Here is a 16695-nt window from a genome sequence, read left to right as displayed (position 1 = left end):
CTGATTGCTGTGGCTAAAACTTCCAAAACTATGTTGAATAATAGTCGTGAGAGTGGGCAACCTTGTCTTGTTCCTGATCTTCGTGGAAATGGTTTCAGTTTTGCACCACTGAGAACAATGCTGGCTGTGGGTTTGTCATATATGGCCTTTATTATGCTGAGGTCAGTTCCCTCTATGACTACTTTCTGGAGGGGTTTTATCATAAATCGGTGTTGAATTTTGTCAAAAGCTTTTTCTTCACCTACTGAGATCATCATATGGTTTTTATCCTTTAATTTGTTACTCTGGTGTATCACACTGATTGATTTGTGTATACTGAAGAATCCTTGCATTCCTGGGAAAAACCCCACTTGATCATGGTGTATGATCCTTTTAATGTGCTGATGGATTCTCTTTGCTAGTATTTTGTTAAGGAATTTTACATCTATGTTTATCAGTGATATTGGCCTGTAGTTTTCTTTCTTTATGACATCTTTGTGTGTTTTTGGTATCAGGGTGATGGTGGCCTCATAGAATGAGTTTCGGACTGTTCCTCCTTCTGCTATATTTTGGAAGAGTTTGAGAAGGGTAGGTGTTATCTCTTCTATAAATGTTTGGTAGAATTCGCCTGTGAAGCCATCTGGTCCTGGGCTTTTGTTTGTTGGAAGATTTTTAATCAGAGTTTCAATTTCAGTGCTTGTGATTGGTCTGTTCATATTTTCTATTTCTTCCTGGTTCAGTCTCAGAAGGTTGTGCTTTTCTACGAATTTGTCCATTTCGTCCAGATTGTCTATTTTATTGGCATAGAGTTGCTTGTAGTAATCTCTCATGATCCTTTGTATTTCTGCAGTGTCAGTTGTTACTTCTCCTTTTCCATTTCTAATTCTATTGATTTGAGTCTTCTCCCTTTTTTTCTTGATGAGTCTGGCTAATGGTTTATCAGTTTTGTTTATCTTCTCAAAGAACCAGCTTTTAATTTTACTGATCTTCGCTATCCTTTCCTTCCTTTCTTTTTCATTTATTTCTGATCTGATCTTTATGGTTTCTTTCCTTCTGCTAACTTTGGGTTTTTTTTGTTCTTTCTCTAATTGCTTTAGGTGTAAGGTTAGGTTGTTTATTTGAGATGTTTCTTGTTTCTTGAGGTAGGATTGTATTGCTATAAAGTTCCCTCTTAGAACTGCTTTTGTTGCATCCCATAGATTTTGGGTCATTGTGTTTTCATTGTCATTTGTTTCTAGGTATGTTTTGATTTCCTCTTTGATTTCCTCAGTGATCTCTTGGTTATTTAGTAGTGTATTGTTTAGGCTCCATGTGTTTGTATTTTTTTTTTTTTTTTTTTTGTGGTACGCTGGCTTCTCACTGCTGTGGCCTCTCCCGTTGCGAAGCACAGGCTCCGGATGCGCAGGCTCAATGGCCATGGCGCACGGACCCCGCCGCTCCGCGGCATGTGGGATCTTCCCAGACCGGAGAACGAACCCGTGTCCCCTGCATCGGCAGGCGGACTCTCAACCACTGCGCCATCAGGGAAGCCCCTTGTGTTTGTATTTTTTACAGATCTCTTCCTGTAATTGATATCTAGTCTCATAGCATTGTGGTCAGAAAAGATACTTGATACGGTTTCCATTTTCTTAAGTTTACCAAGGTTTGATTTGTGACCCAAGATATGATCTATCATGGAGAATGTTCCATGAGCACTTGTGAAGAAAGTGTATTCTGTTGTTCTTTTGGATGGAATGTCCTATAAATATCAATTAAGTCCATCTTGTTTAACGCATCATTTAAAGCTTGTGTTTTCTTATTTATTCGCAATTTGGATGATCTGTCCATTGGTGAAAGTGGGGTGTTAAAGTCCCCTATTATGATTGTGTTACTGTTGATTTCCTCTTTTATGGTTGTTAGCATCTGCCTTATGTATTGATGTGCTCCTGTGTTGGGTTCATAAATATTTACAATTGTTATATCTTCTTCTTGGATTGGTCCCTTGATCATTATGCAGTGTCCTTCTTTGTCTCTTGTAATAGTCTTTATTTTAATGTCTATTTGGTCTGAGTATTGCTACTCTAGCTTTCTTTTGATTTCCATTTGCATGGAATATCTTTTTCCATCCCCTCACTTTCAGTCTGTATGTGTCCCTAGGTCTGAAGTGGGTCTCTTGTAGACAGCATATATACAGGTCTTGTTTTTGTTTCCATTCAGCCAGTCTGTGTCTTTTGGCTGGAACATTTAATCCATTTACATTTAAGGTATTTATTGATATGTATGTTCCTATTACCATTTTCTTAATTGTTTTGGGTTTATTATTGTAGGTCTTTTCCTTCTCTTGGGTTTCCTGCCTAGAGAAGTTGCTTTAGCATTTGTTGTAAAGCTGGTTTGGTGGTGCTGAATTCTCTTACCTTTTGCTTGTCTATAAAGGTTTTTATTTCTCCATCGAATCTAAATGAGATTTTTGTGAAATCTGAAATTTTTTCAGGTTTTTCCCTCTCATCATGTTAAATATGTCCAGCTACTCCCTTCTGGCTTGCAGAGTTTTTGCTGAACGAGCAGCTGTTAACCTTATGGGGATTCCCTTGTATGTTATTTGTTGTTTTTCCCTTGCTGCTTTTAATATTTTTTTTTGTACTTAATTTTTGATAGTTTGATTAATGTGTGTCTTGGCATGTTTCTCCTTTGATTTATCCTGTATGGGACTCTCTGCATATCCTGGACTTGATAGACTATTTCCTTTTCCATATTAGGGAAGTTTTCAACTATAATCTCTTCAAATATTTTCTTAGTCTCTTTCTTTTCCTCTTCTTCTTCTGGGACCCCTATAATTCGAATGTTGGTGCATTTAATTTTGTCCCAGAGGTCTCAAAGACCGTTCTCAATTCTTTTCATTCTTTTGTCTTTATTCTGCTCTGAAGTAGTTATTTCCACTATTTAATCTTCCAGGTCACTTATCCTTTCTTTTGCCTCAGTTATTCTGCTATTGGTTCCTTGTAGAGAATTTTTAATTTCATTTATTGTGTTGTTCATCATTGTTTGTTTGCTCTTTAGTTCTTCTAGGTCCTTGTTAAACGTTTCTTTTATTTTCTCCATTCTATTTCCAAGATTTTGGATCATCTTTACTATCATTACTCTGAATTCTTTTTCAGGTAGACTGCCTATTTCCTCTTCATTTGTTTGGTCTGGTGGGTTTTTACCTTGCTCCTTCATCTGCTGCATATTTCTCTGTCTTCTCATTTTGCTTATCTTACTGTGTTTGGGGTCTCCTTTTCGCAGGCTGCAGGTTTGTAGTTCCCGACGTTTTTGGTGTCTGCCCACAGTGGGTAATGTTGGTTCAGTGGGTTGTGTAGGCTTCCTGGTGGAGGGGACTGCTGCCTGTGTCCTGGTGTATGAGGCTGGATCTTGTCTTTCTGTTGGGCAGGTCCACGTCTGGTGGTGTGTTTGGGGGTGTCCGTGGCCTTATTATGATCTTAGGCAGCCTCTCTGCTAATGGGTGGGGTTGGTTTCTGTCTTGCTAGTTGTTTGGCATAGGGTGTCCAGCACTGTAGCTTGCTGGTTGTTGAGTGGAGCTGGGTCTTAGCGTTGAGATGGAGATTCTGGGAGAGCATTTGTTCTTTGATATTATGTGGAGCCAGGAGGTCTCTCGTGGACCAATGTCCTGAACTCGCCTCTCCCACCTCTGAGGCACAGGCCTGATACCCTGCTGGAGCACTGAGACCCTGTCAGCCAGACGGCTCAGAAGAAAAGGGAGAAAAAAAGGAAGACAGAAAAAAAATTAAAATGAAATAAAATAAAGTTATTAAAATAAAAAATAATTATTAAACATGAAAAAGTTAAAAAGTAATAAAAAAAAGAAAAAAGAAAGAAAGAAAGAAGAGAGCAACCAAACCAAAAAACAAATCCACCAATGATAACAAGCACTAAAAACTGTACTAAAAAAGAAAAGCAGACAGATAGAACCCTAGGACAAATGGTAAAAGGAAAGCTATACAGACAAAATCACACAAAGAAGCATACACATACACACTTACAGAAGGAGAACAAGGAAAAAAATATATCTATATATATAAAAAAAAGGAAGAGTGCAACCAAATCAATAAACAAATCTACCAATGATAATAAACTCTAAATACTAAAGTAAGATAAACATAAAACCAGAAACAAATTAGATGCAGAAAGCAAACCCCAAGTCTACAGTTGCTCCGAAAGTCTACTGCTTCAATTTCGGGATAATTCGTTGTCTAGTCAGGTATTCCAGAAATGCAGGGTACATCAAGTTGATTGTGGAGATTTAATCCGCTGCTCCTGAGGCTGCTGGGAGAGATTTCCCTTTCACTTCTTTTTTCGCACAGCTCCTGGGGTTCAGCTTTGGATTTGGCCCCTTCTCTGCGTGTAGGTCGCCTGAGGGCATCTGTTCCCTGCCCAGACTGGATGGGGTTAAAGGAGCAGCTGATTAGGGGCTCTGGCTCACTCAGGCCGTGGGGAGGGAGGGGTACAGAATGTGGGGTGAGCCCACAGTGACAAGGCCGGTGTGATGTTGCACCAGCTTGAGGCGCCGTGTGTTCTCCTGGGTAAGTTGTCCCTGGATCACGGGACCCTGGCAGTGGCAGGCTGCACAGGCTCCTGGGAGGGGAGGTGTGGATAGTGACCTGTGCTTGCACATATTGATTCTTGGTGGCTGCAGCAGCAGCCTTAGCATCTCATGCCCGTCTCTGGGGTCTGCGCTGATAGCTGCAGCTTGCGCCCATCTCTGGAGCTCATTTAGGTGGTGCTCTGAATCCCCTCTCCTCACGCACCCCGAAACAATGGTCTCTTGCCTCTTAGGCAGGTCCAGACTTTTTCCCGGACTCCCTCCCGATTAGCTGTGGCTCACTAGCCCCCTTCAGACTGTGTTCATGCAGCCAACCCCAGTCTTCTCCCTGGGGTCTGACCTCTGAAGGCTGAGCCTCAGCTCCCAGCCCCCGCCTGTCCCGGTGGGGGAGCAGACAAGCCTCTCAGGCTGGTGAGTGCTGGTTGGCACCGATCCTCTGTGTGGGAATCTCTCCGCTTTGCTCTCCGCACCCCTGTTGCTGCGCTCTCCTCCGCGGCTTCGAAGCTTCCCCGCTCTGCCACCTGCAGTCTCTGCCCGTGAAAGGGGCTTCCTAGTGTGTGGAAACCTTTCCTTCTTCACAGCTCCCTCCCAGAGGTGCAGGTCCCGTCCCTATTCTTTTGTCTCTGTTTTTTTCTTTTTTCTTTTGCTCTACCCAGGTACATGAGGAGTTTCTTGCCTTTTGGGAAGTCTGAGGTCTTCTGCCATCGTTCAGTAGGTGTCCTGTAGGAGTTGTTCCATGTGTAGATGTATTTCTGCTGTATTTGTGGGGAGGAAGGTGATCTCCACGTCTTATTCCTCTGCCATGTTGAAGGTCTCCCTATCTCTTTGTTTTTTAGAAATGTAGCCATGAGCCATTTTCCACTCAGGGATCTGCTTTAAAGTCTAGCATGAGAACTATTTCTAGCCCTATTTGGGGGGCGGGGCATCTTAAGGCAGTTGAATAGGAAAAAGTAAAGAATCACTGAATCACCTTAGAAAAAGTTTAAGGTATTGTGAAAATAAAAATGAAATGTTAACATTTACATTTAAACCTGTACCTTTTATGGTTTTGAATGTACTGTTTTGGTCCTGACCCTGTCTTATGATCTCTGAATTATAAACATAGTTTTCCTTTCAAGACCTTTCATTTCCTTACTATTTTAGAGGAAACAACTCTATGGCAGAAGTTTTCAAAGCATTTCTTACATCTTCTACATTGTAAACTGAAAGTTGCTTTAATATATTCAGAGAGTATGCAGTAAGGAGGTTAAAGGTTTATGGACAATCTGGCAATTTGTGAGGTAAGTACCAGAGCGCTGTAGACAAGATATTTAATGTCATTAACTTTGGTCAATTTCAACTCTGCTATCATTTTGATTGAAAAATCTAAAGCAACATGCTCTCCATATCATTTAAATGAAGTGACTGGCAAGCTGCAGGACGATATACATTGTACAACTCCATTTTTGTAAAAAAGAAAATGTATATATGTATTTGTGCTGACATTGGGAAAGGTCTGGAAGAAATCACACTGAACCAAGGAATGGATGCAGATTTCAAGTGGAACTCTGTGGAGGAGGCTTTCATTTTAACTTGCCATACTGCTAAATATGTATTTAAAATAATTCTGTATTTTTAACTTTATTTTATCATGTTTTGTTTCACTGTAGCTTGTTTTTGACATACTACCATTGTAATAAAAATACACACCCATAATATGAACTTCCCTATATAGGTAACAACCTTCCAGCTAACTGTGATATTTGGAATTGGACACACTGAGCGACAAAGAAAATTTTCCTAATTATATGTTTAGAAATGTATGCCACAGGTGCCAAATATAATTTAATTCATAGTTCAACAACAAAGTCCAAACTGTCTTAAAACATAGTCATAACCTAACCTGCGTTCCTGCCATAATTAATCACAAGCAGCAAATACAACTTGTGTGAGTTTCTAATGAGGAGCTCTAATTACAAATCTGGATCTTGGATTTTGGCTAAGAACATCTGATTTCTACATTCCAAGCTACAAATGCATTCTTAAAATCCAGTATTTCTATGACACAGTTACACAGAGAATATTAATCAGGTTTAACTCTCACTGTTCAGGAACGCTCACTAGAAACAAGTTAACTTGAGATTCATAAAGAAGGAACATCTCTAAGCTGGTGATGACGCTATATCACATGGGCTTAAGAGCAAAACATTACTTCTGAAAAATGTGGACCAGTAAAAGTGTCTTGGGCCCATTTTCTAACTTACTGGCCTAATGATATTTGAAATATTATCAAAACAGATCAATCTCAGGTTTGACTTTATTTTTACAGTTAGTCAAATATTATCAAATGATGTTTTTACTATGCCTAACACTTCTTAGAACTCAGACTCTAATAACATGAGAACAAAATACAGAATAAAGGGGAAGAACCTCTGCTGGTGTCTTTTGGTTCATTAATCCTTCATTGAAAACTTAGTCCTCACTATACTCACGTGATCATGTCTTCAGGTTCTTTGTTTAACATCTGGACGTTAGTTAGCATCATACACCTTCCTACTTCTTTATCAAGGTGCCTTAAAATGTTGTCCACAGCTTTTCGTACTTGAGAGTAATATAATGACATGCCTGAAAAATACGCATTACAGTTACATCTTTGACTAAATCTATCAAAGAGTGAAATCCCATTTTATTCATCCTCTGTGATATATTTTTACTGAAGACCTTGTGTGGGTCAGTGAATTCTCTGAGCAGAGTCTAATTTAATCTCTTATCTGCAGGACTCTTAGCTTAGTACCCACATGTAGTGGATAATCCCGAAAGAATCATTTAAATTTTAACACATAGGAATTCTAATAATTCAAAGGGAAATATTTTCCAGAAGAGTAAAAATAAACAAGGAAACAGAAAGTTCCACACTAGAATTTTTATGTTTCTGGTTAGTATAAAAAAATTCACCATAATAAGTGGTTATGTGAATAAAAGATAATTCTCATTTGGGGTTAGAATTTTAATAACTTTATATTATTCTCTGAAATATATGTGTGGGTTTTTTTAGTAAAGGCAACAAATGACTTCACATCATAAATTTTTAAATGAAGGGAAATTTACCTCAGGTATATTATTATTATTATTATTTTTTTTTTTTTTGCGGTACACGGGCCTCTCACTGTTGTGGCCTCTCCTGCTGTGGAGCACAGGCTCCGGACGCACAGGCTCAGCGGCCATGGCTCACGGGCCTAGCCGCTCTGCGGCATGTGGGATCTTCCCGGACCGGGGCACGAACGCGTGTCCCCTGCATCAGCAGGCGGACTCTCAACCACTGCGCCACCAGGGAAGCTCCCTCAGGTATATTATTTTTACTGCTCTCATTAATACAGTGGAAGAAAATGTGTCCAGAATATGTATTTCATACATGTATATGCATTTTATGTATTTATGTATATAATACAAATGTAAATTGCTTTGTGTTTAAAATTTGTACTTTAATGAAATAATTATTCATAGTTACTTGTCATGTATTAAATATTGATATTTTTGAACTCATTTAAGCATTGCATAACTAAAGAGAAATATTTTAAAGGAAAAAGTTTCCTCATATGTTTCCTCTAGGTCTTTGGAATCCAGGAACTAACTTAACAAGTTTGCAGTAGGTTTCTAAATTCAGGAACTCGGTAAAAGAGAAACAAATGCAAAAAATCATCTCTTTGGGTTAAGATAGTTAAATTAAAAAGAAAATAGTCTCACGTAGGATAAACCCACAATATACCCTGGCATGTATGGGACTTGGCATGTTTAAAACACAGACTAAACTAATTTTACCGAAAAAAAAAAAAGAAGAAAAGGAACTATAAAAATGAATGAGGGAATGAATAAATGAATGAATATATTGATATGTTTGCTTTATAAACAGGATTATCTACCAAAGCACACAGATGTCTTAGAAATTTACTGTAAACTGCAAATAATCAATATTAGAAGTTTGAAAAGACCACAGATAAAAATCTAACATTTAAACGGCAAAATGTTTACCAGGAAGTTCCAAGGAGTTTAAAGGGCAGTAAAACAAACCACAGCATGAATCAAAGCAATTAATGTTGAAATGTCTTATCAGCTACTTTTATGAAGATTTAAAAAATATATCTCACTAAGGGTAAGTGTCTATTGGTCATTTTAAAGGCTTAATAAGGCCCAGTGCAAACACATCTTTGAAACCCACCTATCATTTTGGCTTCCTCTTCAGTTAGTGTTTTACTCAAATATGTCTTCTTCACCCTCAGTGTGTTTCCTGAAGGGAGAACGGCTCCGGTAACCGGCATGGGAGGTTCCCCATCTTTCTGCTGCAAGCTATCAGCTATGACCAAGAATGCCCGTAAACCAATGTTCATCCTCTGTAAGAGACAATATGTTCATGGTAAAGAGAAAGACCCAATTATTGTGAAATTAAGCCATCAGTCTTTCAAAGAAGTTAAGCATGGTTTGCCTTCTAGATTAGTGTGGGAAAATCATTTAAAAGGGTTTAGGTCAAACCTAAGAAAATGAAATTAAGTTTCTGACACTCTTTGTTGCTGCATCACAAGAAAACAACTGGGAAGATTTTCACCAAACTTGGAGGGTATGTTTGAGATGGTCAGACTCATTCTGTTTGGGGGATCCTGGGATCCCTACCTCCAAGGGATAGGCAGTCACCCTCTGGAGCAGCTGCAAGTAAGGTAAACTGAGGTCAACAAAAATCTCTTTGTCTCCTGGGAGGAAACATGTGTTAACTCACAAAGACTGAATGAAAACAAATGGGAGTTCCAAATGTGAATCATTAAAATGTAAGTCGTCTGCTCTGAATTGCAGGTTGTTGACTTTTGATTCACAAAGGCTGGCAAGTTTGAAAATAAATTTAAAGAATTCGAAGCCACAGAACCTGTTACTTATAAAAACACATAAACTCATAAGAAGAAATGTCATTCTGGGCCAGATCATTATCTTCCCCAGGCTCAGATAAGGCATAATATTGGCTCTGAAAGATGACTCAGTAAGATAGTTGCTCCCAGCAGCAATAATCTTAAAAGGTCAGAAGGTACCAAAACATCTGTAGTTCCTTAAACAGCCATGTGTAAACATTTACACTCATATTTTCAAACCACATCAAGTAATAAGTTCCCTAAGTAGACCGCTACCTAATGCAGTAAATAATTACTGTTACTAACAATGATAATCTAATTACAATTTATTGAGTTCTTAAAATATATCCAGAACTGCTCATTAACTCTCATCTTTAAAACAGCCATGCAAGGAAGGTATGATTATTCCCATTTTTCAGGTGAGGAAACCGAGGGCCACATAACTAGTAGGTGGGAAGCTATACATTCAAGTTGGGTTTGCCTGAATCACCTATTCTGTAGTACATGATTATATCTTAGAACATGAAGTAATATCGACTTCTAAACTATTTATTCAAGCTTCAAGGAGCAGGGGTATTTCAACCAGGGTGTGGTATACATTTCTCTGGCCCATTCATACCCAATCCAATGTGTATTTTATGATTTTATGGTCTTCAGTAATATTCTTTCTCCATTTTCTAAAATGAAAGAGTATTCATTTTAAAAAGTTTAAAGTCCATTAGTTTCCTCATTTATTTTAGTAGTTCTTTCATGAAATGTTTTCTAGATTTGTGGATATTTTTCAAGACACAGCACTGTTTTGGGTGAGGAAATAGCAGTGTTTAATTCAGGAGATGCAGTATCAATAGGATGACTGTGAATTGACTTAAATGATCAAGCTTCAATTATTTGCAAATGGATTATCCAATTTATGAGCCATCCTTGCCAGTTCTCTTAGTTTTCCTTTTCTCTGAATAATTCTAAGGGCAGAAGTAAGTTGGGATAGTTTGGGAAATATATTTTTAACTTAATTTCAAAAACAATTTCTTCTTATGTTTTATATAGCTCTGCATCATACCTCTCCTTCTATTATCTGTCTGGTCTTGAGAAATTACTTAACTTTTCCAAGTCCAAGTCTCAGCTTCCTTTCTGTTGAATGAGAATAATAATACCTATTGATCATATAGGGCTATGGTGAGGATTAATACCTGAAAAGTTCCCGCTGGCAAATATATATTGTAGGCTAGAATCTCCACTGTTTTCTACTGAAGTCAAGTTTATTGAGATATAATTCACATGTAGTAAAATACACTCCTCTTAGTTGTACAGTTCTTTGAATTTTGAGAAACATATATAGTCAGGTAACTATCATCACAGTCAAGTTACAAAACATTTCCATCATCCCCAAAAGTTCCTTTGTGTCTCTTTACAGTCAGTCCTCTCCTCCAACCTCAGCACCTGATAATCAGTGTCTAATTTCTGCCTATAATTTTGCATTTTCCAGAATGTGATATAAATGGAAGCAAACAGACACAACCTTTTGTGTCTTGCTTCTTTCACTTAGCTTAATGCTTTTGAGGTGTTGCTGCAGTATCAGTAGTTTGTTCCTTTTTATGGCTGAATAGTATTCCATTGTGTTGATGATTCACAAGTTGTTTTGACATTCACCAGCTGTTTGAACATGAGTTGCTTTCCTGTTTTTAGTGATCATGAATAAAGGTGCTATAAATGTTGATACAAATCTTTGTGGACAAATGTTTTAATTTCTCTTGGATAAACACCTTGGGGTAGAACTGCTGGATCATATGCCAAGTGTATGTTTAACCTTACAAGAAATTGCCAAACTTTTTTCTAAAGTGGTTGTACCATTTTGCATTCTCACTCAAACATCAATAGTATAAAGTTCCAATCGCTCTGTATCCTTCTCAGCACATCTCACTGTGGTTTTAACTTGCATTTCCCTAATGACTAAGGACGTTGAACATCTTTTCATAGGTTTATTCGTCATTTGTATCTCTTCTTTGGTAAAGAGGCTCTTCATTTTGTCCATTTAAAAAATTGGGTTATTGAGTTGGGAGTTCTTTATATATTCTGGATAGAAGAGTTTGTCAATACGTGTTTTACAAATATTTTCTCCCAGTCTGTGGCTCTACACTTTATTAACATTAACTTTTAAAGTGCATACTTTTGTATTTTATCAACTTCTTCTTTTGTAATTTATGCTTTTTGTATCTTATCTAAGAAAATTTTGCCTACCCAAAGGTCGCAAAGATTTTTATCTTCTGTTTTCTTCTGGAAGATTTATGATGTCGGATTTCACATTTAGGCTTATGATTCATTTTGAGTTCATTTTTCCTGACAGGGCAAATTATGGGTTGATGTTGATTATTTTGCAAGTGGATGTCCAACTATTTAGTACCATTTATTAGAAAAACTATCCTGGGAATTCCCTAGTGGCGCAGTGGTTAGGACTCTGCTCTTTCACTGCCAGGGGCCAGGGTTCAATCCCAGGTCGGGGAACTAAGATCCCGTAAGTCACATGGCGCAGCCAAAAAAAAAAAAAAAAAGACTATCCTTCATCCATTGAAAAGCATGGAACCACTGTTCCCAAGCAAGAGAAGACTCTTTAGTACTTGGGCCATGGGCCTCCTTCCAGCCAAAATGCCCTGAATTTGCACTGGCTTTGTCCCCCTCCCATTGGCCCACTGACCCTGGCTGCAGCCATTCCAGAAGCCTGTGATGTCATTAAACACCAGACAGAAACTCCCATTTTTGGGCATGTTGGGCTGTCCTTACATACATGGCAATCTTAGCACCAAGAAGAGAATTCAGGGTGTGGTGGGAAGAAGCATGAGGGTGCAGGGAGACCTGGGTTCCCCTTGCTGCTAACCAGCTGCCTATTCTGAGCCTCTGGGTTCTGGGTCTCCTTCCTCACTGACAGAATGAAGGAGCCAGACAATATCAGAGTGATGAGAGGAACAACATTTAAAATTTTTTTCTGGTGTGCAATTTCTTTCTTTTTTTGCTTCTGAATTCGTAATATCACGATGATTCTGTGAGGTGATCTAGAAAAGTAGTTTGTCCCTTTTACTAGTAAAAAAGCTGAAGTTCAGAGAGGTCAATGTCTTACAGCTAGTGGTTAGGACTCTGCACTTTGTTGGTGGGAATTCCCACCAACAGTCTTTTTAGAAGTTTAAAATTGCATGTGCTTGGGCTTCCCTGGTGGTGCAGTGGTTGAGAGTCCGCCTGCCGATGTATGGGACATGGGTTCGTGCCCCGGTCTGGGAGGATCCCACTTGCTGCGGAGCGGCTGGGCCCATGGGCCATGGCCGCTGGGCCTGGGTGTCTGGAGCCTGTGCTCCGCAACGGGAGAGGCCACAAGAGTGAGAGGCCCGCGTACCGCAAAAAAAAAAAAAAAAAAAAAATTGCACGTGCTTTTCATTTGCCTAAGCCGCCCCCACCATGAGGTGCATCACACCCATTACACACTCAGTTCCATGATTTGCCCTTGAATTGGGATGCTGTCACAGAATCAAAGATGCATAATTACTTCTTTAATTTCACCAGAGTTTAGTATTTTATCATTGCATCTATTTATGCTTCTCTGTTTCATCACTTTCAATACTCCTCAACTTGCTAATCTGCATCAAAATAGTTACAAGTACTGAGACGTTTCTATAATAAACAACCAGACGTCCAGAGACAGATTACCCTTCAGGGCAAGGTTTCCTCCCTTCTACAAGAACAGAATGTGGTAGGACGTCCACTTTTCATCATTCTAAGTTTATTCACCCATAAATCTTACTTCTCTACTATTTTAGTCAAATAACACGGACAGAAACAAACAGAAGACTTTTTTGGAGAAGATGGCCTTCGCCCCATCCCCCAAGGTTGCAAAGCAAAGGTAGGCTTCTGTGGATAAACGGAAAAGGGTCATTCTTACCTCTGGATTGAGACTGAAAGCTTTTGCTGGTTTTCCCACACAAAGAAAATCAAAAATGATTTCTTTCATTGCAAAATCTAAACGTTCCTATAGTGAAAAAGGGAAATCAAAACAAAGCATTATTTTAATTCAACATGAAAATGTCTGTTTTTGTCATATGCACCAAACAGGTGGCTTCCGAAGGAAGAGAGGTATCGCTTAGTTTGATGCACCACAGAGAATCCCTGAAGGAAAACCACGTCCATCCGAACCTTCGGTGGAGCTGCTCCTGTTTCCATGTGGCATGTGGAGATGCTTTATATAATATATGTAATTAGGCCCTAAAGCACAGAATGACTAATAACTAAAAACCAAAAAATGAAAAACCAAAACACTCTGAGTATCTGGGTTTCTACACAGTACAAACTCTTCCTGCTTGTCCTGCAAATGCTGACACCTTCTTGAAACTCAGTTTAAAATATATTTTAAAAAATACCACTGCAAAATGACCATTTTCTTCTATTCTCTAACACTTCCAATCCCTTGACTCGTACTACAACAGACAATCCTGCAAGTGAAATGAATAATCAACAAATAAGAACTATTAAGGTTACTTAAATGAGAACGTTTAAGCCGGATTCTAATAATATGAGACAATGACTACTAAGATATGTCACGTTCATTTTATACAATATATTCCAGAATAATCAAAGCACATTCTCAGCCATATGATAACTACATGTAGAAAAGTTCTGTTAATTCATCCACCTGCAAAGCAAGTACTGTCCTTTCCCTAAGTACAAATATTACAGAGACACTTTCTTGCACTAAACACACAGAGAGATATTATATTTTAAATGGTCTGTGAAGTAGCCATTGAACCTTATGTCTTTATAGCAATATCAATTACACTTCAACAGTACTTTCATGCCTATTATTTCCCTTTATCCACACAACGTTCTGAGGGATACTGGGTAAGCACTTTCATCCACATTTTATAGATAAAGACACTGAGAATAAAGATGTTCTATGACTTCTTTAGGGTATGGAGCTGGCTCACGGCAGAGGCTGGACTGGACTAACCGGCTTTTCATGCTTCTCTATAAATCACCAGGAAGCCAAAGTTGGGATAAGAACCATTTATACACAAAGTGTTTTAAAAACTAAAAGTCCTGGGTCTAAATAGTAAACACTAAATGTTTAATATCACTGGACCCAGTTCTTAAGTAAAATAGTATGTATGAAGTGCTTAGAACAGTTCTTGGCAAAGAATAAGTGCTTGATAAAAGCTAATATTCCTGTTACATTCTTCTTTTTCACAGGGTGAAAGAGCATTATGATTTATTTACTCCTCCAGGTTCACTAAATTATCGTCTTCTTATTTCCTCCAAACATCAGACTCAATTTCCTCCTGACTTGAAGAATCTAGAGCAGAGAAGCAGGAAAAAACAGGGCCTATGAGTCAAGAGACCCTCTTATGAATGGGCTCTGTGACCTCAGATCAGTCACTTAAACCCTGCCTCTCAGTTCTTTCATTGGTCAAATGCTGAAAACACTTGGCACACCATGTCACAATTTGTTTTGAAGCAAAAAAAAAAAAAAAAAAGCTATGTGTGAAAACACTTGCAAAACCATCCTGAAAAGTCTACACACGTGAGATTATTTTAGACTCTTCATCTGTTAGTACTTCATAAGAAGGAGGTGGCTACTTAGAGGCAATTAGAAGACTCTCACTGCCAGAAGCATCTCCGTTACCTGGGCAATGAACTGGATGATTTTCACAAAGATGTTCAGAGGCATGTCCCTCGGTACCACACCACGGGACCCTTTGGGGAAAAGTGTTGTGATGATGGTTATAAGACGGCTGAAAGATAAGGGAAAAAAGAGAAAACAAGCAAGATTGGCTGAGCTCCTGTGCATTAAGGGAAAATAGCAGATGCTTCATCTTATCTAAGTATCAGAGAGAATTCAGAGAAAGAAAACAAACCACTTCATCTCTTTTCCATTAGCATAATTACTCTCTGAAAAGGTTTTCTGGAAAACTAAGGGCAGGTGGAAAATTATAGCCATTTCCTTTGTTAAAGTGGTGAATGTAGTCCTGACACAGAAGTTGGCAATCCTGGTGGAGGCTGGAGTTTCTGTAATGGCTGTTGAGCCAATGTCTAAGGAAAGCCTGAAAATGTCCAGAGGACTCAGAGCTTTTACAAACTGTCAGCTTTGAACAGCTTCTAGTTTGGTTAGCATCGGTGGCAATGAAACAAAACACCCTTTTCATTGGCTGAGTGACGTGTTTACAGTTAACTCAATGATGGGGTTACCGTTAACCCAAGCCAGCTCCTTACCTCTGAGTGGCTGTGTTGCTTTCACATTTAATTCGAATCATGTAAACCCAAAGTAATCTGTACAAAGATTCCAGTGCAACTCGAGCCATCTTGGGGTCTTTATTCTACAACAGAAACCAAGATAAAAGATTTCAGATTCAATGGTACTGTACAGAGGTTATTCTTTTCTGAATGCCTGGTAATGGAGGGCCACAGGTGGGTGGCAGGGTGCCTATGAGGTACACTGCACCACCTGGGACTTAGGGGGTATCTGCCTCTTGGTGCCCATTGGGTAAATAATCTCTGAGGATGGATCCAAATAGCCAAGAGGGCAGGACTGAGTAGTTCTGGGAAAAGTCATGTCTTTCTCTCCTTTCTAAGGTGAATACTGGCAATTGCCTTCTTCCTCCAGGTCCGAGGGAACCGCATCCCCCGGCGCCAAGAGGAGAATCAATCCGTCCTACTGTTGACTGTGCCCTTGTAAACACCACCCACCTTCACCTCCCATCTCTTTACCCTCCAACATCTGTTGAGACTAATATATAATAAGCACTGGGATATAGAGATAAAAGTTGATCCTTTTTCCCTAAGATGTCCACAGTCTATGGGGAGGGGGTGGCAGTTGGGAGACAAATAATAAACAGTCAACTCAAAGACACGGTGAAAACCTGGCGGGGACAGGAGCTAGAGGATAGAAAGAAGGGCAACCTATGGCAAACACAAGGACTGGGGTCAGGAAAGGTTTCCAGGGCAGACGAAAACTCAGACGAGCTTAAATCCATTCACTCATTTGTTCATTAAGCAAACATTCGAGGGGCTACGCTGGGCCAGGTACTATGCTTGACACTAGAAACCAAGATGTTGGGGAGTGAAGAGCATTTTACGGAGCGGCAACAGCACAAAGAAGCTGAGGGCAGGTGAAGAGGAGTCCTGTTTCAGAAACTGGGGATGGTCTGTCTGCCAGGACATAGGGCCAGGCGAAGGAGCAGCGGCCAATGAGGCTTGAGAGGAAGGCAGGGGTCACACGAAGAACCCTACGTGCCATGC

At 39.3% G+C, this 16695-nt stretch overlaps 1 protein-coding gene across 1 annotated transcript in view; it reads right to left on the bottom strand.

Annotated features, from left to right (window-relative positions):
• Positions 1 to 16695, bottom strand: part of FRY (FRY microtubule binding protein) — a 323927-nt gene that overhangs the window by 118357 nt on the left and 188875 nt on the right. The window contains exons 12-16 of the mRNA XM_060079899.1: positions 15670 to 15773; positions 15083 to 15191; positions 13349 to 13435; positions 8751 to 8922; positions 7027 to 7159 (exon numbers count right to left, since the gene is read on the bottom strand). Of these exons, the coding sequence (XP_059935882.1) occupies positions 7027 to 7159; positions 8751 to 8922; positions 13349 to 13435; positions 15083 to 15191; positions 15670 to 15773 (605 nt within the window). The remainder of the gene's footprint in view (positions 1 to 7026; positions 7160 to 8750; positions 8923 to 13348; positions 13436 to 15082; positions 15192 to 15669; positions 15774 to 16695) is intronic.

Source organism: Mesoplodon densirostris, chromosome 17, assembly GCF_025265405.1.
Source record: "Mesoplodon densirostris isolate mMesDen1 chromosome 17, mMesDen1 primary haplotype, whole genome shotgun sequence".
Taxonomy (NCBI): Eukaryota; Metazoa; Chordata; class Mammalia; order Artiodactyla; family Ziphiidae; genus Mesoplodon; species Mesoplodon densirostris.
This window is presented reverse-complemented; position numbering and strand designations above follow the sequence as displayed.